Source organism: Alosa sapidissima, chromosome 9 (genome assembly GCF_018492685.1).
Source record: "Alosa sapidissima isolate fAloSap1 chromosome 9, fAloSap1.pri, whole genome shotgun sequence".
Taxonomy (NCBI): domain Eukaryota; kingdom Metazoa; phylum Chordata; class Actinopteri; order Clupeiformes; family Clupeidae; genus Alosa; species Alosa sapidissima.
The window spans coordinates 29,321,759-29,347,440 of record NC_055965.1 but is presented as its reverse complement, the minus strand read 5'-3'; the positions used below and the strand labels follow the sequence as shown (position 1 = coordinate 29,347,440).

The 25,682-nt window shown below is 39.4% G+C and overlaps 3 protein-coding genes across 29 annotated transcripts in view; all 3 read left to right on the top strand.

Annotated features, from left to right (window-relative positions):
* Window positions 1–25,682, top strand: part of LOC121719407 (NACHT, LRR and PYD domains-containing protein 3-like) — an 851,137-nt gene that overhangs the window by 276,129 nt on the left and 549,326 nt on the right. The gene's annotated exons all lie outside the window — the stretch shown is intronic.
* The window catches only part of LOC121719377 (NACHT, LRR and PYD domains-containing protein 12-like), a 732,803-nt gene that overhangs the window by 284,988 nt on the left and 422,133 nt on the right, over window positions 1–25,682 (top strand). The gene's annotated exons all lie outside the window — the stretch shown is intronic.
* LOC121719380 overlaps window positions 2,663–25,682 on the top strand; it is a 33,642-nt gene continuing 10,622 nt past the window's right edge. For both annotated transcript variants that reach the window (XR_006034260.1, XM_042104917.1), the window contains exons 1-15: window positions 2,663–2,815; window positions 3,084–3,173; window positions 4,699–4,847; window positions 6,248–6,343; window positions 6,471–6,543; window positions 13,473–13,564; window positions 16,653–16,790; window positions 17,038–17,168; window positions 17,412–17,425; window positions 17,640–17,742; window positions 18,731–18,825; window positions 19,195–19,298; window positions 19,427–19,499; window positions 19,756–19,827; window positions 20,069–24,118. Coding sequence is in view for 1 of the 2 variants with exons in the window: in XM_042104917.1 (XP_041960851.1) it covers window positions 3,128–3,173; window positions 4,699–4,847; window positions 6,248–6,343; window positions 6,471–6,543; window positions 13,473–13,564; window positions 16,653–16,790; window positions 17,038–17,168; window positions 17,412–17,425; window positions 17,640–17,742; window positions 18,731–18,825; window positions 19,195–19,298; window positions 19,427–19,499; window positions 19,756–19,827; window positions 20,069–24,118 (5,236 nt within the window). In the remaining variant the exon portion in view is untranslated. The remainder of the gene's footprint in view (window positions 2,816–3,083; window positions 3,174–4,698; window positions 4,848–6,247; window positions 6,344–6,470; window positions 6,544–13,472; window positions 13,565–16,652; window positions 16,791–17,037; window positions 17,169–17,411; window positions 17,426–17,639; window positions 17,743–18,730; window positions 18,826–19,194; window positions 19,299–19,426; window positions 19,500–19,755; window positions 19,828–20,068; window positions 24,119–25,682) is intronic.

Genomic DNA, 25,682 nt, shown 5'->3' with positions numbered 1-25,682 from the left:
AATTAATAAATGTTATTCCTTAAAATACAGGGGGCATAAGTAAGGAACCCCCTATGTTAAAATCCCATAGAGGCAGGCAGATTTTTATTTTTAAAGGCCAGTTATTGAATGGACTCAGGATACTATGCATCCTGATAAAGTTCCCTTGGCCTTTGTAATTAAAAGATAGATAGATAGCCCCACATCACATACCCTTCACCATACCTAGATATATCATGGTTTTATTTCAGTTAGGCTAATAGCTGGTTTGATTTGCATGCTACAGATTCGATTAATTGCAAAAGAAATGTTGACTGGTAAGTTATTCATGACTGCAAATGCTGACTTGCCTATTTCTCGATCCCTCGACCGCAGCAACGCTACTTCCTAGTTTACCTGGGTTACAAGAATGCCCTTTCACTCCTGTTACAATATGCTGTAATTTATAGCAGGTTAAACAAAAGTGAGAACATATTTTGGGGAAAAACATACTTACCATTTTGGTAAGCTGTTTGTTCAGCAATTTGATCTGATGGTCTAGCGTAGTCTTCCAATTTTTTAAGAAGCTGCCGGCCTCTTTTCAGTGGAATTGAGCTGGAACCAGTTTAAACCAGTGGCAATAACGCTAGCTTCGTCATCTTGACTGACATCCCAAAGACATTTTAAAATTCCGTGCATTTTGGCTACCGCATGGCTTAACACCATTCAAAACATACCGACTAAAGCTGTATAAGGCAAAGTAAGCTAGCAACATTAAATTGTCTAACGTTAGCTTTATATACAAGCGGCACAGCCAGTGATGTAACTTACAAGTAGCTAACATTAACTAGCTAGCTAACTTTATGTGCTGCTTCGTCAGGTTGTTCAATGATATATTGAGTCTAAAAATATGCACGAACGTTAGCAAATTACCAAAATGTTAATGTACCTTCTCTGAGTTTTCGTGGTGGCAAGTTCTGCACAATCCTTCATACCCACACACCGTTTCACTTGGCGCCAAATCTAGACTGCATTTTCTGGTAGGAGTCTTCTGCACTCGAGTTTGTCACGTCCGACCATCATAGACCTCTGGAGTCTAACTTGATTTCTCTAACTTGCTAACAAGTTGCAAGTTAGCTCTGGGGTAGCAAAAATCAAATTGTGCCGCCTTCAAGTACTATTGATTATAATATCTACTCGAAGGTTGAAGACGTGCGTTCAGGAAAACGTCTGCGTCTCCGATTTCGTCGTCTCCCTGCACGAGAATTTAACAGGTGATCTCCTTATATGGGCATAGATGGTAGATGATAGATGGTTTTTTGTAGGCGAACTTCAGAGGTCTGTCAGAGCATCGTTATGTGTGGTGGTCACATCACATGGTTAGGCCTACTGTTTGCAAATGTGAACTTGAAAATGTGTGCAATTAAAACAAATAAGCCAATGAAAATCATTTGAGAATTGTTGTACAACAGCAAGAGCTCTTACAGATCAGATTAATTTATAAAACAAATAGGTCTGGATGAGCATTACATTAGTTCACTTAGAGAGCTCTCTGATGGATAAGCCTGAGTAAAATGTGAGATATATAAATTGAGCAAGTCTGAGTATTGTATAAGCCTTTGCTGAGATCTCTTTTGTAAATCAAAAAAGGACTAAACTGAGATGACTCGAATGAGAACGGTTCAAGCTTGTGAAGAGATCTCTTTTACAGAAGTGATGGAGCCTAATCTGAGATTTACCAAAAATATCTGAAATGAGAATTGCATGAGTTTACAGAGAGAGCTCTCTGGTGGATCAGCCTGAGTAAAATATGAGATGTAGGCCTATAAATTAGACAACACTGAGCATTATTTAAAATATTGATGAGATCTCATTTGTATATTAAAGGGAGTCTACACTGAGATAACTTAACTATTTTGCTCCAGAGACAAACCTGAGAAGCGGGAGACAAAAGCAGTAATGTCATTATTGTCTAGGAGAAACAATTGAGAAAGAGAGGAGCTCTCATTTTAACATTTTCTTTCCTCTGGGAGGAACCACTTAGCAATATTCACCCTAAAGCAATATTAGCCTGATGCAAATATGCAACACACAAGTGACATTTCTGAGTGATTTTTATTTACGTTCTTTATAGTAATCTAGGTAACAGGCTGTTAATAAGGCTAACATGTCAGATGACTTTTGATAGGCCTAGTCAGCTCAGTGCCACAGAACATTCATTGATCCTGAAGGGTGCAAAAGAGTGAATCAGATTTGATGCAACTGACAGTAGTTTGATTGTTAGATATTTCTGCCTTTTGCCTTTATGATGTTATATGTCTCCAATTGCAAAATTGTTCAGTATAATTCACATGGCAGACCTTAGCCCTAGTTGCACTATTTTAGAACATGACATGTCAGCTGCTCTACTGCTTAATTTAGCTTCAGCTCTGCTGGTTCTGACTTCAATGCATTTCGAAGCAGCAGGAATAGATAGATAGATAGATAGATATAGATAGATAGATAGATAGATAGATACTTTATTGATCCCCATGGGGAAATTCAAGATATGATCATATTAAACATTTTAATTTAGTAAGGAGAAATGTGATGGTTTGTAAATTAGAATGATGCATTAAATTTGACTAGGCCACTACACGTTTGTGAGATGTGTCATTGGAAGACAATGCCAAACAGAGCAGTGGCGTATTAGTAGACTACTAGATGGTAGCGACCACTAGCGAGTAGATCGTGGGGAGGAAGTCACAAAATGGCAGACTTTGACTCAAGCTACTTCCTAAGTTTCTGTTTCTATTTTGCTATCTCTGGTTTCGATTGAAAAATCTGGCGGGGAACGCCACTATTTAAATATCACAAGGTACAGATATTATTTCAGGATGGTAGTAGCGCTAACGTTACAACAAAAACAACCACGGATTTTAATGGCGTGGTCTTCGGAATGTCGGGCTTCCTGGTTGTAGCACAATGTGGCTGTAGTTTTCCCAAGACCGAAATGCGTCGTTGTGTTCAGCTAACATTACACAATGTGCTGCAAATGGAAATTATTAAGTTAGCTAGCGTAGCAGTCTTCTAACTTGGTACTTTTCGTCTCGTGTTTAAAATTTGGACTACTTTTTTGTTCGTAGTTGAAGATGAGAGTATTCTCTGATGGCTGCGGACTGTAAAGAAAATGGGGTTGGACGAAGCTATGGAACGAGACGACAGAGCAAAAGAAGGTGATCATGTGCTCCTCCATGTTCGTTTATTTGTTAGATCCGACCATGTAGGGGTTAGTCCATTTAGCGGTTCATCGTAATTTTTCCATCATGATAGTAGTGCAGGCTTAGTTAAATTCTATTAAACTAGCCATGTAGACAATCCCCCACTTACTATCGCAGCAGGATCGACTAACCCTTAAAATGTGACGCATGCAGCTACTTAACCGGCTAACTTAGGTTTGCCGTTATATTCATCACAGATCTACGAGTAAGTAATAATAAGCAGCCAACTATGCTAGACGGATTTATTCCGTTACCCGGGCCAATTCGACTTATATCAGTTAGCCTACATGGATTGCCAAGGACGTAACACGTCAACTCATTATTTGTAAACAAGCCCACACACTGTCCACATTTTGCACTGCTTTTGTGTCTCGTTTGCAGCAAAAACATTTATCTTACCAGTTTTTGCCGCTATATATTTTCTAAAGTGTAGGCCTATGTCTGTCGTCCTCCTGACTACATATTGAGTGCAATGTAACACTGGATCCCGTATTAGAGTTTCTCCCTCACTTTATCTTTCGCTCTCACTCATACTTACTCACTCAACCACAAGGCCTTATGCCGTCTACCCAGATTAGGTATCCAGAGGAATTGTTTACAATGATTAAGACCAAATGTCCAAAATCCTAAACTATGCATTAGGTCTAGGAGAAAATAACAGCAGGAAAGAATGGAGTTTCTAACCAAACCAACTTTTGTCAGTTGTTTATTGTCAATAGCATTTTCCATTGTCATCACTGATCAAATTTCTAGCAGGGGAAGTAATTATCATGTTTGATTAACTAATACTATCTATAGTAGTGATAATAATAATAATAATAGTAATGTTATAATAATAACAACAACAATAATAATGTAATTTAAAGGCACATTCCACTAATTTGTCAACATCAGCCAGTTACTTCTCATAGTACTCAAGCTGTATTTTTGTTTTGAATAAAATAAGATGCATAAATAAACAAATAAATGACAAATTGTGTTTTTTACACTGTGCTGGCTCTATTAATTAATTAATATATTAATTAATTATAATCTATTAAGTTGCTTAAGGGCACTAGCCTATATCAGCCATTCCAAACATGACCTCAGAGGCACAAGTGAAAGACATAATGTGCTTAGCTGTTGAACTCAAATAATCAACAACCTGATACCAGGGTGACAGCCTGTGTCTTAACATGCACTATGCTATTTTACCTTTTGCAAACCTGACATTTTGTCACTTAAACCATGAAATGAGATAACAAACTATAATCAAAAAAAAAAAAAGAAATCACCGCACACTGATCACTATTAATGTTGTTTTTTAAACAACGTTAATAGGTATCAGTGTGCAGTGATTTCGATTTTTCATTTGGATCAGTTTGGATTATACTTACCTGCCTCACCTGCACCTGTATCAATAAAGGCTTGTGCACAGGGACACCTATGGACTTGAATAACAAACTATGTCAATAAACGAACAACGTCTCTCTTTCGCCAGGTCTTATGGAGCTTGTTCTTCCTGGTTCCACAGCATTCGATGATGGAATTCTCCCGCCTCTGCACAACTCTTACCTGTATGATGACTCTAGGAAGTTGTTTATGTATAGTTCTGCACGCCTCATAAAGAATGTGGCACTTCAGACACGAGTGAGTGTTTTCGAGCTCCAAGCAACTAGAATTGTTTGTATTATGTCATAATGAACAACGTAACAAGCATTCTCAACACAACATGTCCTGATGTTATGTAAGGGATAATGGCACCTGAGGTGTCCTGTTATACGGAATTAATGGACAAGGGCGAGAGGCAAAGAACTCCCCTACATGCAGCAGCATTTTTAAAGGATGTCAGTTAATTATTATTATCATCAAAATCACAAAACATATAGAGATGGACATATTTTTTTCTGTCCATATTGCCCACCTTTAGTTGCTATGCTGGTTGCTAGGGTAATCATCTTTGTTGATTGTTGCTAGGTTGACATGGTTTAATGGATGTTGATAGACAGTTTAATGGATGTGTATAGGTATATAGTTTAATGGATGAGGATAGGCAGATAGTTTGATGGATGAATGAATGGTTGGAAGTAGATGTATATGGTGGTTGCTATGCTGGCTGTTAGGGTAATTATGTTGGTTGCTTGGTTGACATGGTTTAATACCGGTAGATGTCAGACAGATACAGTAGTTTGGTGAATGTCAATAGACAAATAGTTTAATGGATGTTGATAGACAGATAGTTTAATGGATGAATGAATAGTTTGAAGTGGATGGATGAGAGTTGTTTGGAAGGTGCATGGTATTCTTGTTTAATGGAGAGAGACATAGAAGCTAGTTGAGCAGATGGCAGTTGGGACAGTTGCAAAAAAATGGTTTGTAAATTAGAATGATGCATTAAATTTGACTAGGCCACTCCACGTTTGTAAGATGTGTCATTGGAAGACGATGCCAAACAGAGCAGTGGCGTATTAGTAGACTACTAGATGGTAGCGACCACTAGCGAGTTGATCGTGGGGAGGAAGTCATAAAATGGCAGACTTTGACTCAAGCTACTTCCTAAGTTTCTGTTTCTATTTTGCTATCTCTGGTTTCGATTGAAAAATCTGGCGGGGAACGCCACTATTTAAATATCACAAGGTACAGATGGTTTAATACCGGTAGGTGTCAGACAGATACAGTAGTTTGGTGAATGTCAATAGACAAATAGTTTAATGGATGTTGATAGACAGATAGTTTAATCAGTGCAAATGGCTCTTTACGATGTCATAATCTCCCATGTAAAGTCTATGGGCTTATAATAAGCTTGTTTTTTTTTTGTTAATATTTCAAAAAGTATAAAGTTTACAAAAATGGAAATTACATAGAAGCCATGTCATTTAAAAGACCTATGTCACAAATTCTGAATGACGTTTCTACATTAAATGGCTCAAGCTGAATTAAACAGAGAAATGTTGGTTAGAAGACTAAGAAATATAAGAAGCCTAAGCCATTTCTTGCACTGTACGTATTATGTACGTATTATCCTTTTTTTTTTGCTTGTTTTCAAATAGTATGCAGCCTTTCGAGCAGAGAAGAAAGAATGTGGTTACACAGAGAAAGAACTGGAAGAGACCTTCGGGTTCCTGTTGTTTGACGATGAAAAAAAGGTACCGAAATATGTCTTTATGGCACGTCACGGTTTGAGGTTTGAATATAAATGTTTAAGTTTAGTTATGTTAACTAAGAGAAAGTGAATTATGAATGGTCGTGGGGTGTTTGTTATTAATTTCACAGGCCACTGAACTTGGAGATAGTGGACTTCTTACGGGACACAGCACGTGTTCAACACTTGGGGATCCCTCAAAGGGTAAATTATTGCATTTTTTGTTTTATTTATCTTAAAATGTGATGTGTGAAAAAGTGTCTCTGATGATAATGTTAAAATGTCATCATTTGTCGTATCCTCTTATTATTATATAATTATGAATTATTGAGCAGTGGCCATCAGGCAGACAGTCAGATGAAATCGAAAATATCAGAGGTGTTCAAGTTTGTCTTCTGAAGCCAGGCTTTTATACCTCTGGAAAAGATGTATTGTACATATACCATCTGTTTTGTGGGACTGACCTCCCTCTTTTCCTCTTGCTGTCGCACACCAGAAGTTAAGCAGGTATCTTGCTCTTTTCTGTCAAATTATGTTTTTTAACAAATATGATCAATTTCAGTTTCATACAAGACAATTCCATACAGTATTTAGGATAATTAGGAACATTAACAATAAGGAGATGTTTGATCTGAGTCCAGGTTTTTTTTTTTTTTGGGAGGGGGGTATTAAATCCTTGATTCCTTGATTTGCTCTGTTCTTGGGAAGAACACAACTTTGAGATGTGGACAATCAATCAAAATAGATTTTCAATTTCAGTTATGACTTCCAGCAATTATGAGAGCAGCATGGTTGATATGGTTATGTTGCTGTATTCTGTTTTGTACTAGGCTAATGTTTTTATTTTCTTGTGATTTATATATCCAGCATGCCTTTGCTATACAGTGGGTAACTTATCTGTTGACTACTTATGTAAGTTGCTACCTGCTCAGAACCACAACTCATTTAATATCACACATGTACACAGTCCTACTTACAAGGCTGGTAAGGATCTTGATGGAATTCTGCTACGTAACTGGGTGATGTCAATGGGGCATTTTGCCCATGTTCAGGGTGGAAAATAAAAAAGAAAGATTTGCATAAGACAAGTCAAATTGGTGTTTTCAAAAAGAAGGGATCATGGAGAATAAAGAAAAACATATTTAAAAAATCTTTGTATATTCCCACAAGGTGTTTGGGTGCTCTGAAAATGATAACCAAAATGATTTTTCAGACTTGTGAGGTCTGCTGTTCAGACCCTGAAGGGATTTATTTTCTGTTCATTGCTTTTTGTGAGAGTGTTTCTACTTATCTCAGTAAGGGAAATAAATCAAGAGCCTATTTTGAGTACAAATATGTCTTCTGAAGGCTTAAACAGAGCCCAGCCAAAAACTCCAATAAAATTTGTATCAACTTTGAGGGACAGCTATGACCACGCAGGATTATCCAGACCAAACGTGACAATTTTGCTACATACTATTCCTAATTATGTACCAGCATGCAAAATTTGATCCTCCTACATGGTTTAGTTCTTGCGCTGTGGGCTTGTGAACTTTGACAAAAAGAGGCTGAACAAAATCGACACTCCCCTTCCCCTGTAAAACTGGCTGTATCTTGGAAAGTATTTATCTTACATAAGAGTAATTTTACAGTGTGTCTCCTGGGTAACATAGGTACACCTGGTAATTTTTTCAGAATTTTTTGAGACCTAAGTGCGTGGGCCCTGGTTGAACTGACGTGGAATGACCCTACATGTATCGGATCATTACTTCATTAGGTTATCTGTGCGTCTCCTGGATAACCCAGCAGCTCCTCCTCCGACAATTTTGTTCAGGCATAAACTCAGAAGCCTCTCAAGCGACCATTTTGTATTACACATTAGTAACATCTGCTTTACCTTTTCCGAGTTAATTCTCGTCACTTGAGGTTATTGACGCTACAGAGACTCTTCATCAATACTGGCATCTCAATGCCACATATCCTCTTTCCACAAGGCCCACTCGTTCTAAACCTTGTCATCCATGGCTGACAAACAGTATACACTCAGTATGAAAGGAACTTACAGCTGCTGAGAGGAAATGGTGTGAATCCAGAGATGAAAATTATTTTAGTAACTACTAGTACGATCATCTTTTTCATCCACTGTTACACTTGCAAAAAACCCCAACTAGATATCAACTAGCACATATCTTGGGCGTTGTAATTAATGACCGACTTAACTTCTCTGAGCATGTAGCCTCAAATGCAAAATCATGTTGGTTTATCCTTTACAACATTAGGAAGATCAGACCTTATCTGACACAATATTCCACATGACTTCTTGTACATGCAATGGTTATCTCCTAGCTGGACTATTGTAATTCACTATTAGCTGGCAGTGTTTCCCACAGAATTGAATTCTATTTGTGGTGGTAGGTTTGCAGAATTAACTTGAATGCAACAGTTTTTAACAAATTAGCGCAGCATGGTTATGATGCTTACCAGACTTGAGCACAGTTTGGTACAACCTGGAAACTCATTGTGTGGTGGTCAAGGTTGATATTGTGGTGGGCCGCCACAAATAAGTCAATGTATGGGAAACACTGGCTGGCCTACCTGCTTGTGTAGTAAGATTGTTACAACTGATTCAGAAGGCTGCAGCACGCTTGGTCTTCAATTAGCCAAAGAGGACACGTAACTCCTCTCCTAGTTACTCTCCACTGGCTCCATATAGTGGTATAAAGTATAAATTTAAATCTCTCACTTTGGCCTATAGAACACTGACTGGATATACTCCCTGCTATCTTAATTCAATGATCAAGATGTACATTGGCAAGAAAAAGTATGTGAATCCATGTTAAAGTTGACTAAAAAGAGGAATTAAAAACAAAAATCGTCTTTGGGAAATTGATCTTTATGCCTTAATTAAAATAATGAGAAATTCAACCTTTAAGGACACCAATTTTCTTTGTAAATTAATAATGTATTGTAAATAAATAAATATTTTTCTTTAAATAGGCATTTTATAGGAACCCCTTTGTTAAATTCCCATAGATGCTGGCCGATTTTTCTTTTTTCTTTTATTTTATTTTTAAAGACCTGTTATTTCATGGATCCAGGATACTATGCATCATGATAAAGTTCACTTGATCTTTGGAGTTAAAATAGCCCCACATCATCACATACAGTACCCTTCATCATACCTAGATATTGACATGGTTGTATTTCAGTTAGCCTATTAGCTGGTTTGATTTGTATTGAGGTCTTCATGGTTTTCATTTTCGTTCTTTGAACGGTTTCTAATCCCTGCTATTAATGCATTTCACATGTTGTTTACTTTTCTAGCCTAATTTCCATTTTTTTTTTTTTTTTTTTTTTTTTTGGGGGGGGGGGGGGTTATTTTGACCATTTAACTGTGAGCTACTAAACAAAGCAGACATGAATATAGACGTAAACATAGTGAAATGAAATGGCTTGGAATGATCATTTGATTGTTATAGAACACTGCAAAGAGACACAAGGTTAGTGTTCACAGAATACATTTTGTCGCTGTCCGATGAGAACAATATATCTTGTATTTCTGACGATTTTTACTTTTTACTATAAATAGAATGTCCACCTTCTCCTGTCTACAGTTAGCTTTGAGTATCAAAATGACCAATGGAAATAATTTGAATATTTTGTACACCCTCCACTAGTAGTAGTATTGTGCATGAATTGTTCATAATAACTTCACTAAACTGCAGAAGAAGCACGCAAAGGCTGCTACCAAAGTTTCCAGAGGTTACGGACTGAACAGGCAGTTTGAACTACGTTGTTTGAAACCTATGAAATTATTAATAGAGGGGGATTTAATTTGTATAGTAGCCAGCAAATGCATGTTGTGTTCTTGAAAGAGATAATATTTGTATTAAATGTCCTGCTTCAGTTGATTACGTTAGTATACTTTGACACTTTCACTTGCAGGAGCAGTGTCCTGTATCCTGCTTCTGTCAGTGATCCTAAAGGAAGTTATCACATGGTGACACTTGCTCTCGCTCGCTCCCCCTTGCTCAGCGTCACTTTCCCTTGCTGTACTAGTTTCCTGGGTAAAGCTGTTTTACACCAGGTCAGAGTCCCTCTAGTTTGGACTGGAAGGATGTTATCAAACATTAATCAGATAATGTGTTTCACTTACTGAGTAGTGGTGGTGTTGATTGTTTAGTTGTTGCTGTCATTTCAGTTGTGTGCTGCGTTTTCTTTTTTTTTTTTTTTAAGTCTTGATGATATGGACATTGTCTTGACTGGACCAGTGAAGTTACCCATTAGCCCAAAGTTAGCCATTGAACAAGAGCCCTAAGGCAGGTCAATTGTGGGTGGATATGTCTCAGTACCGAGCTGGCTAAAATGGAAGGAGAACACAGTGTTAAAGGCCAAGTTCAAGTCAATGAATAGCAGAGTCAGGACTTTCCAAGTGTGCCAGCGTAGAGTGGAGTGCTTGTGGAGATGTTTTTTGGTGACCTGATGGTGTAATAGTGCTGTAGGGTGGTTTATTGCTGTGGAGATCTTTTTTGGTGCCCTGATGGTGTAATGGTGCTGTAGGATGGTTCATTGATGTGAAGATGTTTTTTGGTGACCTGATGGTGTAATGGTGCTGTAGGGTGGTTTATAGCTGTGAAGATGTAATAGTGGTGACCTGATGGTGTAATGGTGCTGTAGGATGGTTCATTGCTGTGAAGATGTAATAGTGGTGACCTGATGGTGTAATAGTGCTGTAGGGTGGTTCATTGCTGTGGAGATGTCTCCTCATCTGACGAAAGTTGCATATAGTGTTTACAGTCTTCAATGTTAACATCAGAGAAATATGTAAAATATGCTGTGTCTTCCAAGCTTGCAGGGACATCTGCCTAGGCCAGGAACAAGTTGAAAATGTCAAATGTCCTTTATGACCTCATCCAACTGATAGCTCAAAGTCTATTCTACTCAGGCCCATAGCCTTCTAAACATTTATACCCGTTTTTTTATTTTCTTTCCGCAGGCATTAGAGTAACACTTTACTTTCCTCTGTAACACTGGAATGGCGTGGACTTTTTAGTGACGTTTGTAGTACTGGGCGGTATGACCACAAATGTATATCACGGTATTTTCCAAAATTCTGACGGTTTCACGGTATATGACAGTGTATATATATATATATATTTTTTTTTTTCATGCATAATCAGGTGTTCACAGCATTTTCTACTGGTTGAGAGAGGAATTACTGCAGTAGATTGACCTAGGATGTTCTATTTTACCGTCATGATGAGTGATTATTGTACAATAACTCCACACTAGTAGTAATACAGGTTTGCATGACCCCAGATAATGATGCTGTTTACAAAGAATAGCCACTCATGACTCTAATGAAGTGAGGAATCAGAATGCAAAGACAATTGCGGTCAAAATACAGAACTTTTAATGTGTAAATTTCACCAACATATTTTATAAAAAACAATACAAAATGTAGTGCAGCTTGCAATAATTATACTTTTGCTTCAAGTTCAATCCCAGGTACATTGCACAGTATTCAAGTAAACATAAAAAGGAAAATTAAAAGAACAGTTTGCATTAATATGGGCTTTGACTACTTTTGACTATTGAAAATAAAACCTCTCCGCTAACATTAACAGAATTCATGTGGATCTCCTGTTAGCCTACCATGAGCTTCGGTTCGGTTTGCTAGGCAAAATGTTAACAAAAAAGTTTGTTCTGGTGCCCTAATGAGTCAGGATCATCTCTTAACTAGCCAGCTAGTATTGTTCAGTTCATATATATAATTTCTATATTATTGATATTTGTCTATTACTTGCTACCTGGATAATTTCAGTGAATATTATTAAGGTAAGATGAATGATAAGATCATTATGCTTTAATGTGTACAGTGGGTTGTTAACAGCATCACCAAAACTATAAAATTTTCGTGTGGGGAAATCCCTTTCAATGCAGTAAATCTAACTAAGGAAACCATTTAAGATATTCTGTGCAACACCCTTACAGTACATAAATCCCTTGCCTGAGGAGAAATTAAGCCTTAAGGGTCATACTTAAGTTTAAAAACTTAAGGTGTTTTGTGCAACCGGCTCCAGATAACTACTGTTTACCCTTGCCACACCTCGCAGTCACACCTTGCATTGAAGGTGTGACTGCGGTGTGACATTGAAAAAGGTCCCGTCTGAAACAGTGTCACGTGGCGCAGTGCACAGATTAATTTACTGTGGACATCAAAGCGAACCGTGCTGTAAATATTTAGCAAGATGGTCTCGGTTCACCCGGTTCCGGAGTCATTGGTCTCAGTTTGTTTTAAAACACCCAGAGTGTAAAACTTCCTTTGTAGCACTTGAATGTAGGCTTTTGTGTATAGTATCCTTGGCTTGTTTTGTTTGGTAGTTGGTCTTTTGTTTGTTTAATGGCGTAAATACGTAGATTGTTTTTGTATGTCCTGGCCTGGGAACATGAGGCATTTTTTGTCATCGTCATCGCAGAGGCAGCTGTGGAAGAGCTGGTCAGACCAGATTATGGCCCTGAGGTAGATTTTTTTTTTTTGATGGTATTTGTTAAACATAGAGCATTTGGTCACACGTGAACGTCAATTGTTGTCTCCTGGTTTGGAATTTGTTCTCAGAGGTGTTGCCCTGACAATGAGTTGAGTTTATTTGTTTTCGGTGACAGGTAGTGTTTAATCTGGTGTGGTGGGAGGTCAAAGCTCAGGACTTATTTTCCTCAAGACTCGACGTCTTCACTGATCAAGTGGTTGTGCTGCCTTAAACAATTACAAATTACCTTGTCCCCACGCTGTTCATTCCTCAAATTCAGTTGGGTCAGAGCCATTGAAAGAGAGAGTTGCGATATAGCTAAATGGCTGTATTGCAGGAGGGTGGGATGTATTTCTGGATGCTAATATAGAGTGTTGTGCCTCTGATTTCTTTACCGTGTTGAGTTGGGCTTTCCCTGATATTGGTTTGTTCTTTTTGTGTAAAGCACATTGAATGATGATTACATATGATAATGTGCTATATAAACACATTTGACCTCGACGTTGGTGCTCGCTAGCGTCATCTCAGTCTGCAGAGTGTATATTAACAAAACTGTCTTCCATTCTTCATGCTCCGTGTTTATTCATTTATTTTTTTGGTGTCACTTTCCTTTCTCTGTTATAGGTGTGTATGTATCTAAATACTCAGACTGCTTGGACTTCAAGCCATGGTACAGTGGGAAATCAGGTCACATAGCCATCATCAAGCTCACCAAGGTAAACGATTTCTCGTCAGTCATCACCAACTGACCAATGCCGAAGGTGCTAAAAACACACACATCTGTACAGGGTTCCAGACAGTGGTTGTTTTTTTTTGTTTTGTTTTTTTAACAGGATCACTGTAGCCCCTTACTGAATGTTTTTGGAGCACAAGCAGAACATTTAGGAGGGCACACACTTAGGTTGACCTGCAATTCTACATGTTCCCCCATTTTACCTGTACTGATAAATGCGATTTAGGCGGTGCTAGTGTAGTGGTTAAGGGGCTGGGCCAGCGTAGCCTAGAAATCGAGACGCACCCTAGCGGCAGCAAATGTAATTTGCAGCCAGGGTAGTCTAGCAACTCTCCGTTGGCTTGCAAGCTGGACAAATTAAACTTCTATCAGGTCAATCACATTGTGTATAGAGTCGGTGACGGTTCCGCATGAATTTCCTGCTACTTGAAAACAAAGAAGATGGATGCTGCTGCTGGTGAACAGCGGTCTTTGAATCGCGACTCGATAAGCTTTTTTTAAATTAGAAAAAATTTGATCAACTAGCTCCGCTGGTGGGAAATGCATGGGACTTATGAGTTGTAGCACTATCCTATTGCGTGCAGAGGACATTTTAAAGACAACCGTTTTTTCCCGCCCCTTGGATTGAGCAGTGCCAATGGTAAGTTCCCAGACCCTACATCTTGATGTGGGTCTGGCTCGTCGGGCTAGGGCTAGCGTGCAGTAGCCTGAAAGTTGTTGGTTCAGTTCCCGGCTTCCAATTGCTGTGCCCTTGAGCAAGGCACTTGACCCCATGTTGCTCTGGGGACAATGTAATCCCTTGTAATATAGTTGAGTCACAATTTTGTGTCTGCTTAATGTAATGTAAAAATGCTTTGAAAATATGATTCAACGAGAGGCTATTTCAGGAGTCATCATCAGGACTGTTATGTATCACTACTTCAAGTCACCCCACATTTTGCATTGAATTGTCTGAAAAAGGAAAAAATGGTGTAGGGTGAAGGCTCAGATTAACATGTAACCCTTTGGACCACCATCTTGTTTTTGCAATGTTTACGTAATTTCGTTTTTGTTAATTCCCTGAGCCTTTCCAACTGGAAACATTGTTTTCTTGCCTTTTCCCCCCACCAACTCTGCTTCCGAATCTGATCAACTGTCAACTGATTTTTTTCCCCCCCTCCACGATCTCAGGAATGTTTTGCTGTAGACAGACCCTGCTGTACGATGATGTTACCTGTGCAAAGGCGCTCCCCCTCTCCTACCTTGCAGACTCGCTTCTCGTCCTCATTTTTCAACAAAAAATAAATAAAAAACAAATTAAAACATCAGCAAATTCGCAGGTCACACATAGCTGTAAAAAGTACAAAAATCCTCAAAAAATGGTTGCAAAATCCGTACCCCTACCTGCATTGCAATCATAGACAGTAAAAGAAATGGACGAACAGACTCCCTCGTTTTCAATGGGAGGGCACTGAGGCAAATTGAACGCTTTTTCAATTGGATTGCCATCGCAAATTGAACGCTTTTTCAGTTGGATTGCCATCGACTCGCACTTAACTTTGTGACGTTAGCCATCGAACTGAATCTTGTAACTCGTATGATAGATGGTTCACATAGAATATCATCCTAACAAGTGATATCAAGTCGTGTTAATGTTGAAACTACCAGACATGATCGTCTTCAAACACCACCATGGTAAAACAAAACAAAAAAGTTATAGCCTTCGTCTTTCCACTTTTCCGACCTACAGTCAATCCATCAAACCTCTGAAATGATTAACGTCAGTGCCGTTTTTTTAATAGGTTTACTTGCCTCTATGTAATGCTTTACCTTAACATACAATGTTATTGTAGGCTACATAGCTTTGTTCATGAGTTTCCGTGCTGGCAGGACTTAGCTTCTTATCCAAACAATACGGTTATCTCCCTACTGTGCGACAGAAAGACTCGGGCATAATAGCGTCATATTACGTCAAACGTTAGCTTCCCTACAACCGGACTCACTAACTATACTTCTTACGGGAATCTCAATGTTACATATGAGGTAGTTGAGCCTATTTTGCCTTCTCTTGTTAATGTAGATAATACAGAAGCTACAATGTCGGCACAGGATATATGTTATATGAAGTTATGGGAGTTCAAAAAAATCCTAAATGAATGGGCGTTCTATGGGGTTAGCAGAGAGTTTATGACCACTGCTCCATGGATGCTTCTACTTCCGGGAATTTGCCTGCCCCCTTGATTGCAATAGACCTCTGAAGTTCGCCTACAAAAAAGCTACTATCTTTGACATCCGGTATCTGGCGATTTTTCCTATGGGAAAATAACATGGGGATTTTGAATTATCGCACCTGTTAAACTCTCGCGGGGATGAAAAAGTCTGAAATGCAGACGTTTCCTGAACACACTTTTGTCCTCTGCCTTCGAGTGGATACTGTGATCTCCGGTACGTGAAGGCGGCACACTAATATTTTTGCTACCCCAGAGCTAACGTGCAATGCAACTTGCCATAGGTAAAGTGGATCTCCTTATATGGGCAATGATGGCCGTTTTGGTTCGTTTTTGTAAGCGAACTTCAGAGGTCAATGACCTCTGCAGGATAATCAACCCCAGACCCTCCCCCTCTCTGCACATCGGCCTGTGCAGTTGAATAATCAACCCCAGACCCCCGCACCCCCCACCCCTCTGCACAATGGCCTGTGCAGTTGAATAATCAACCCCATACCCTCCCCCACTCTGCACATTGGCCTGCACTGGCAGACTTGCCTCCTCAACATGGGAAAAAAGACAAATTAAAACCGCAGCAAATTTGCAGGTTGCACATATGCAAATAGTTGTAAAAAATAAATGAATAAATAAATCTTACAAAAACAGTTTGAACCCTGTCTGCTGTGCTGTATCTCTATCTTCCTTACCCCCCAAAAGGAGGAATTTTGTAAAAAGAAAGCTTAGAGTTGAACGCAGCCACACCGTAGTCTTGCATTGATCTGCATTGCATTCAATACAGCAGCCTCTCATGGTACAACAACTTTAATAAAATATTTCACTGATATCATTGTACAATTTTACATCTTTCTGTTGTCATATCAACAGGGCCGAGTGAAAGAGGTAACGGAGAACTACACCCTAAAATTCACGCCTCCGACCCAGGGGTTTGACTGCCACGAGTCGGAGCAGATAAAAACAGTCACAGCTGCCACCAGTTCATTCTTGGCTTTGGAAAGGACACAGGTAACAAGTTTGAGGCCTCAAGAAGCATAGACATTAGAATGTGATTTTCCTCACGTTTCGCATTATTAGAATGTTCCACCATGTTAATCACTGTATTCATTTCAGTGTTATAATGTCATGCTTCTAAGATTTTGAAAAGAAAGTTTAGTTATACATTCAAGAGCTGAAGCACCTAATTCATCATGTGCTCTTGGTCTGTCTCATTTTCTTTGCTTTCTTTGTCAATGCTGCGGTTTGTGTGTTTCAGTATTACATGTACGAGATTTTGAGTAGAAGCGAAGTAGCAGAAAAGTGCCCACGGCATGTGTACCCATTTGCGATTGTGGAATTCTCTTATGGCCAAGCAGAGACCGCCAGCCCAGAGATAACAGAGGAAAGGTATGATATTGTATCAAAAAGGAAGGGATCACTGGAACGCACAGATGTTTAAGTTGCTCGTTTTCATTTAACGGTGCAGCAAATTAAATATAATACGATACAATATAATTGTGTATACAACTTCCAGCAGTAGTTTATTTTAATACCATATAGTATTGCTTAAATCATGACCTGTAATGTTGTTTTTCTGTGAATTGGTACTCACCGATCTCTTTCTTCCTATGACTCGTCTTCCCTCCTCAGTGATGAGAGAACTGGTAAGTTACCTTACGTTATCAGAATGTTTTCATATCGTCATGGATTTGACACATTGCTGTGTATTAGTACAGTACACATTATAACAGTTATTTATTTTTAGACCGATTTACAAGTTAAAGATAAGCTAAGATGATTTGGAATAATTTTCTAATTAGACACCATCTCATCTTTACCCTTGTGGAGTGTAATGATGTACTTTATGTTTAATTGCAGTGTCGTTTGACTACAAACCTTGGACAGGCCAGCTGTCGATTGAGTCCTTTGTGTTCGACATTGGACTGAAGTCCCACAGTGGAGCTTTGATACCAGCAAAACTGTAGGTGTTTGTAGGGTGTTTTGGTCTCTGCCCTTTTATTGGGCTGCTCCTGTTCCAGAGATTGCACTTGTAGCTTGTTGGGTCATTCCCTGTTTTATCACTTATTATATTATTATTATTATTATTATTATTACTTATGGCTCCAAAAAACTGGATTGAGTCTGACCTCAAGTCGAACGCAAAATCGTATCAACATTATTGACATTGCCAGTATTGGTAGAGGCAGCCTTGTGTCAAGAGTAAGCCTAGATTTCCACCTTCCTCTCCAGAGTGCATGTACAGCATTCAGCATGAAGATCATATTATTTCCCAAAATTATATTTTGCACAAATGTAAATGTAAAATGCCCATTGTTTTAAAATGATGAAATCAAGACTTTCCACATGCGTTCTGTCTAAACACTATTCCTGCAGCATATTCTGTAAAACCACATCTCTATGGTGGTCAGTATATGTCAGCCTATCACTGAAAATATATTTTAGCTGACATGAACTTGAAGGTTAACAGTACATGCTTAGCTCACTCTTTGATATTCTTGGTTTGAAGTAATTCAAGTCAGCCTTGATTTTGTCAAAATTGCCCAAGAAATGTAACCTTAAATAAGGTGTTACACTTAGAAATCTTTAATAGATGTAAAATTCAAATTCAAAACAATTAATTTTGAGATTAATCATGATTTAAGAACTTTTACTGTGATTTAAACCACATGCAGTTGTACATTTAATCCTTGTACAGCCTAAATATATGTATGTTTGACCTTTTTTTGAACAAAACAGCACAAAGATATGTAGTTAAGTGCTTATTCTACTCATAGAACCTTAATACTTGTTTTGTTTGTTTGTTATCACAACATAAATTGTTAGTCACTTTTACAGTCCTAATATAAGTTTTTGTTTTCATATTTTTCAACAAAATGGTGGAGTGAAGTCCCTATCTAATCAACTCAACAATTTATTTTGTATGTTTGTTTGTTTGTTTTTGTTCTCAGCCCAGAGATGCTGAGTGTGAAGAGTGTGATCAGCATTCCAGACCTGAAGGCACTGTTACCAAAGGAAGTGTTTGAAACCTGTTTTTCTGGAGACAGTAAGTGTCAAGTTGTCATTAACAGGGTCAACTCAATTTGAAGGACACATAAAACACATAAAAACACGTAAAAAATTGCACCAGTTTTTAAGAGCCTCATACTTTTTTGCAAGTCAACATTTCCAGTCAGATTTCCACGAGGTAAATATTTCCTGTAACAAAATAATAAATATATAAACAGCGTAAACTACAGAACATTAGAGGGATTTTGAATAATTATGAAAAATGTACCTGATGTTACTGGCTTGCTTCTGGATTATTTTCCCTGTAAATGGTATTGCTTCATTTGTCTGCAGTTGAACATTAACATAGTAGTAGTCAACACTAGTAAAAGAGCATAGCCTAACAAAGTCTGTGCTGCCTGTGCAGTTTTTGTGGGAGGAAAATGCTGCAGTCTTTACGAGGTGATCCCTACGGATGAGGATGAGTCCTCCCTTACTCTCCTCATCGACGAGTTGAAAGAGAAAGAATTGGTGGGTTCAGTATATTTCTTCCCTCTTACGTTAAATTAAAGATCTCACTTTACACTTACACTTTGTGTTTTCGTTGTAAATAACTTTTGTTGTTGTTTGTGTGTGGTGTTGTTTATCCCCTTCCATAGGCCCTTGTTTTTCTGTTGAGTGATTCTGGAGTCTTTGTTATATTACATTCAACATACTTCTTATCTTATGAAGGTAACTGTCATTCTTTCATCCAACCAGTCATTTACATTTGTATGCAAATTTTGTTGTTTCAAAATTGTGAAATGAAGAAAGTGTGAATGAAAAAGTGAAATGTAGAAAAATGCCACGCCTGAAGCCAACAGACAATAAGGAATATTGTAACATATAGTTATGCAGCCAATGTTTGTGAATGTTTCTGTGATTCTGGCATCAGTTGTGCAGTTTCTCTTCAACTTCCCCCCTTTTTCTCTTTTTTTTTCCTCTACAGATGCGAGTTCTGAGGAAATTGAGGCTTTGTATGGTCTGTTCATATTCCCGGATTCACACACAATACAGAAAGGTGTGTTACTTAAACGTTCCATAAAAATCAGAAAGTATATCTGTTTTTTGAAATCTATATAACCATTTGAAGTGTGATTTAGCTAGTCAGAGCAATCATGCAACAGGTCTACCAATATGTATGCTGTAATCTGCAATGTAATGAAACGTTAAAGAGCATTTGTGTGATGAAAACTGTACACTCATTTCCACTCAAGAAGAGTTCATATCAAATAAGGAGTTATCTATTTCTATCCCTCCAGATACCAAGAGTATGCAGAAAAAATCAGCGCTGTCATCAAGGGTTAGCCGAGTCCTTCCGGCCTTAAACTACGCAGAGACCGAAGTTGAAAAGTCTGCTCCAGATCAGCACAGGGAAATCCGGGCACTGTTCGAGCAGCATCTGAAGAACTACGGGACTCTAATCCAGCCAGGGATGCAGAACAGCCCTCAGAGAGAAGCCAGCATGTTCCCAGACCAGTACGATGTCCCCTGCGTTTTCAAGCAGCTCTTCCCACTGCCCAAGTGGACGGACGTCGCCAGGCTGAAGGTGACGATGTACTTCGAGGATCCCAGTTCGTTCGAGATCCCTGTGAAAAGGGCCTCGGAGCTGATGCACCAGCAGCAGAACAGGGATGACCCGGATGATGAGGTGTACTACTACATCTCATCCCCGGAACCGGAAGACGTGTCCGACACTCCGGTCACCACCAGCACAGACACCCATCTAGAACCGGAGGACAACGTACCCACAGGCGTACTTTCTGATGTTGCTGCAGATGATTCAACTGAAGAAAGTGCCTGTCTGTCTAATAAGCCGAGGTGTACTGTTCTTTTGGAAGATGTTGTGAAGACAAACACAATAGTATCTTCCCAAGAACAAGAGACAGTCAGTCCCCAGTCCACAGTGCCTAACGGGGTTGAGTCCTCTGATCGACTATCACCAGAGAATCACTATGGCGACTATCCAGAGGACTCTCCTATGTCTGAGCTTGCTACAGGAGAGGACAATAGTATTTCTGACTCAGAAGCTCCTGGTACTCCACTTAAGGGGAAGAAACCCCCCCAAGGTGATGACATAGACAGCTGTGTAGGGTCTGTTGAGTCTGCCACAGAGAAGTTGCCAGAGAATAACGGTCAACCATGTTCATTACCCGCATCAGAATGTATGCAGTCTGCTTATTTGGCTAAGGACTTTCCCAATGCAGAGGAAGATGCCAGCAGTTCACTCTGTAAGAAGTTAGAGAAACCTCTAGAAGAAGGGACCGATGACTCTGCAGCAGTGACCTGTCAGAGCGACACTGCAAAGCCTCACTCTGAGTCTGATCAGACGACAGATATCTGTGAAGAAAGTCTAGCAGAAACTAACAGCAAGTCACTATTAGAAAGACAGAAAGTCCTAGAGGTAGTAGACAATGTCTCCGTTATATCTGGTAAGCCTTTCTCCACTCCGAAAGGGCTAATGAAGGACAATGAGTCTGGAATTCGCACAGGAAAAGCCCTGAGTGTTGTAGAGGCAAAAATCACCAGTGCAACTGACACTGTCGGCAGCCTTGATGCGCCTGCAGAGATGCCAATAAAAGATTGTGGTAAAGACAACCCACCGTCTGACCAAAATCCCAGTGATGACCTGTCTAAATCAAATCAAGAGGAAGATTCAAGAAGTCCATTTGTTTTATTAACAGAGAAACCTTCAGAGGCTGATGACGACGGCCTTACTGCTACTTTACCTGTTGTCGTTGACTCGTCCACAGTAGTGTCAGTGGAGTGTCACAAGTCAGAGTTGTCTTTGGACTCTGCGGATGTGGTTTCTGAGAGTAAGGAGCAAGAAAAGCCAGACTCTAATTGTATTAAGCATGATGCATCTAAGAACCTATGTTCATCTAAAACAGAAGACAGCCCTTTCACTTCAGTCATTGCAGAGTCCAAGGAACCTCTGGAAACAGATGTCAATGGCCCCACTGACACCCTAGTTGGGGGTCCTTCCTCTGCAAAAATAGCAGCTGATGTAAGTGAGAAGGAGAACTCTTCAGAGAAAATGTCACCAGTGGCTGTTTCTAAATCAAGTACAGACAAAGTACCCTCAACTCAACTTGATCTATGTGCAGATAAGCCTCTAGAATTGCAGGCTACCAGTGTGCCTTCTAATCCAACTGAGGCAGGTGACTCTACTGCAGAGGTATCAACAGAAAACAATTATTTGCAGGATTCATCGACAGTCTCAGACGGGCCTTCTCTGTCATCTGATATCTTCCCTAACCCTGAAAAAGACAAAGCTGTCAGCATTTCCCCCAGTACAGAAGTAGTGAAAACTAGACTAGCATCAGAAGTTGGCAGCCTTTGTACTGACCACCTTCTTGCAGGGGGCAATTCCCCTGCAGAGACATTAAGGGAAAAGGATGGGTCTGAGGAGGCAGTCTCTGAATTGAGTCTATCTAATACTGAGGTAAGCAAAGATGGAGTAAAACCAGCACTGTCTTTGACAGTTAAGTCTGACCAGTCAGCAGGTGATCGCAACTCAGAAGTGATGTCTTCAGAGATACTTCAGTCTGCTGAACAAGAAGGTTTACTGAAGCCTGGACCTGCTCTGGTCGCCTTCCCTGGAGAGTGTACATCATCCATCACTCCAGTTGTTGTCTCAACAGACCATGACCAAGGGGTGGACGGGGATTTGAATGGTACAAAATTGCCACCCAGTTCAGGTGCTGCAGAGGGGATGACTGACAACAGAGCACCCAATGTCAGTCCAAAACCTTCTGTTCAGAATGAAACTGGTAATGACAAACTTCCTGAAACAGAAGCTCCAGTCAAACCAGACTGGAGGACTCTGCCTCGTCGTCGCGGCAGAAGACCTAAGCAGCTGCGAAGAATCCTGCCAAAGATAGCCTCAAAACAACAAACATCACCTAGTATCAGTCCAACCACCCTTGTTCCAACAGAAACTGACAAGATTGAGCATAAGGGAGAGGTACAGGAACTACCCTCTTTAGAAAATGACCGTTCAAGTTTGTTAAAGCGGAAAAATGATGTTTTGCCTCATGTGGAAGAGGTTGTTTCATTGATTAAAAAGGTGGTGCCCTTTGAAAGTTGGGAGCATAATTATTCTCAGTGTGTAAAGGGCACCGCAAACCAGATGTCTGAAACCTCCACGGAGATATCTCCCTCTGGCAAAGGAAAGGAGGGAAAGACCCCTCGCAAACGCAATAGGAAGGAACATCGGAAGCTGGCCTCACAAGACTGTATATCAAAGCAGGGTGGGGACGAACCCTCTGTGGAGATTATTATTGAGTCCAAACAAGTCCACCGCCTTAAAAGAAAATTAGACCTAGACAATTTGAACCATGACCTAAAGACTGTCATCACAGATTGTGGGAATGTGTTTGTACCCCACGGTTCAGAAATGCTCCCTCAGGATGTGGAGTTAGTAAGGAAGAGGCATAAATCGGCAGACTGTGGAAAGGGATTGAACAGAACAAGGTCCGAACCAGGATCAGTGTCCCATACAGGGTCACCGGACTCTCCAAGAGATCCACTTACTGGTAAGGGTAAACCTAAAGAGTGCCTTACACTAAAGGACACAAAAGATTCCCTTTTACAGACGTTAGATGGAGGGGTAGGTCTCAAACGAAACCGACGGTTAAGTGACCATCTCCATTGTTCAGTGAATGTATCGGCCTTTCAGGTTGCTCAAACAGATAACAATGCTGCTGTACACAAAGGGGAGTTGGAGATAATTCCCACTTTCGTGTTAGAGTTGGATAGTAACAACCAGACTTCAGTAACTGTTACAGAACAAGAAAATCTGATTGAGGAAACTGATGGAAATATTGCCCTTTTGAGTTCTGCAACCATGGAGTCATCCGTCAATATTGGTGCAGATGGCCTTCAGGAAACAAAATCAGACCGGACCACTGAGTCCGATTGCAAAGGACCTCACAAACCCAAGAGGAAGAAAAGTGCGACGTACACAGTAATTCCCATCAGTGAGCTAAAAACAGTGTTCAGGGCAGGGAAAAGGAGTAGCTTATCAGATCCAGAGTGTCCAAAAGGACTTGATCTCAGTTGCTCTAAACCTGACTCCAAGAGACTTAAAAGTTGTGGCGAAGTTAAGAACAAGATGGATGTCAACGTCTCTGATGAGGGCAGTGAGGAATCTAACCCTGCCTCAATAGCAGGTTGTGACCTGGGCAAAGAATCATTGTCTAATGATGTAGTGCCTTCATCTGAAATGGCATCAACAAGTACAAAGAAATATAACAAGCTGTTGAAGAAATGGCAGAAAATTAATGCCAAAGACATCTTCAGAGACCAAGGTAAGTCGTTTTTTCCCCCCTAACATCTGGGTCAGATTGGTGTAAGAGTGATTCTGCTTTTGTGGTCTTACTCTATCCTAACTGCATGTAATTTGACAAACGTAGTTTCACTTCTTTTGTTTTTAGTTGGAATGTCTTAACTGTACAGTTGTGTTCAGAATAATAGTGTGTTTTAAAAAAGTGAATAAAGCTCAAAATCCTTTGAATAACTGTTAATAGAGTCCCGAAGTCTGACGTAGCGCTTCCGTGACGGCAGAATCACTGGATCTAAACAAACTTTCGAAGTGGCTTAAATTGCATTGAATGTAGACATGTGGCATAATTTCTAGCTAATAAATTGTTTTAAATCTAGGCTATAGCCATTTAAACATGCTTTGCCTGCTAGGCAGCAGCTTACCCACATAACACAGGATTCCCTGGCAGGTGTAATATAAAGAAACAAAATTCCAGTGGATATTTCACGTTTCTCAAAGACTGGCGGCTGTTAAGAGTGACATTTTTTGCTTAAAAAATAAAGCCAAAATACGTGCGTGAATTTAAGGATTTTAACCGCATACTGTGAAGTAAAAACAGAAAAAATATACTAACATCTTAGAAACGTTGTTAAATTATTGAAATAGATTAAGAAAGCCACCGCTAATGGTGATTTCAATGGTTAGATTGATTTGTTTAGATCCAGTGAAATTGCTTCCTTGGCAACGCTACGTCATGGCTTCGGGACTCTATTACATAATATCAATGCATTGATAACATGACCAAAAATCATCAAGTTTGTTATACCTTTACAGAAAGTGAAGAAAAATAAGTATTAGGCTATTCAAAAAATAGCAGTGTTTGCATTTTTCTTTTCAAACTCAAACATTTACTGTGTAAACTGAACAATGTCTCAAGATTTTGCTTTATTTTGAATCACTGCACTAATATTTAGTTGCATAACCATTAGGGCTTTGACTCCGAACTTCGTTATTCGAATATAATTCGATTATTTTAAAAATTAAAGATATTCGAACGAATTTTAGGGATCTCTTAATATTCGAACCTGTAGCCTATGGAAATATTTTTTTTGTAAATGTATTTGGTTGTAGCCTAAACGTTGTTTTCAATTCAGATTCCGAGGTTTTTTTCACGCCTTCTGAAGTGAAATCGCGAGCTCATTAGCAAGGCTATTATTGGCCATCTGGGCTCCTGTAGGTTAGCATCCTGGCTGGTTCGCGCTTAGTGAGCTCAGCTCCCACATAGACATTTTTATTTTAAACTTATAACTTCCTCTGATTTTAATCACCTTAGTTATCAATCAAAGCAAACAGGGGAAAGAAATGGCAACACAATCATTCAAAACACTCAAATAAATAAATGTGCAGATAAGTCTGAATGAAAAGCAGCACTGGTTGAAGCCTGGAAATATTGTAAACAAAGTAACGTTAGCTTAATTTGCTAGTTTATCATAGTATATGGTTAGACTGTTCAGTTTCCCCACGTGTGTTTAAGTTTCAATTGAATACTTTTTCTCCTTGGGACAGGCCCGTTTGAGTCTTGGAAAATACTTTTCCATTTGCATTGGGAT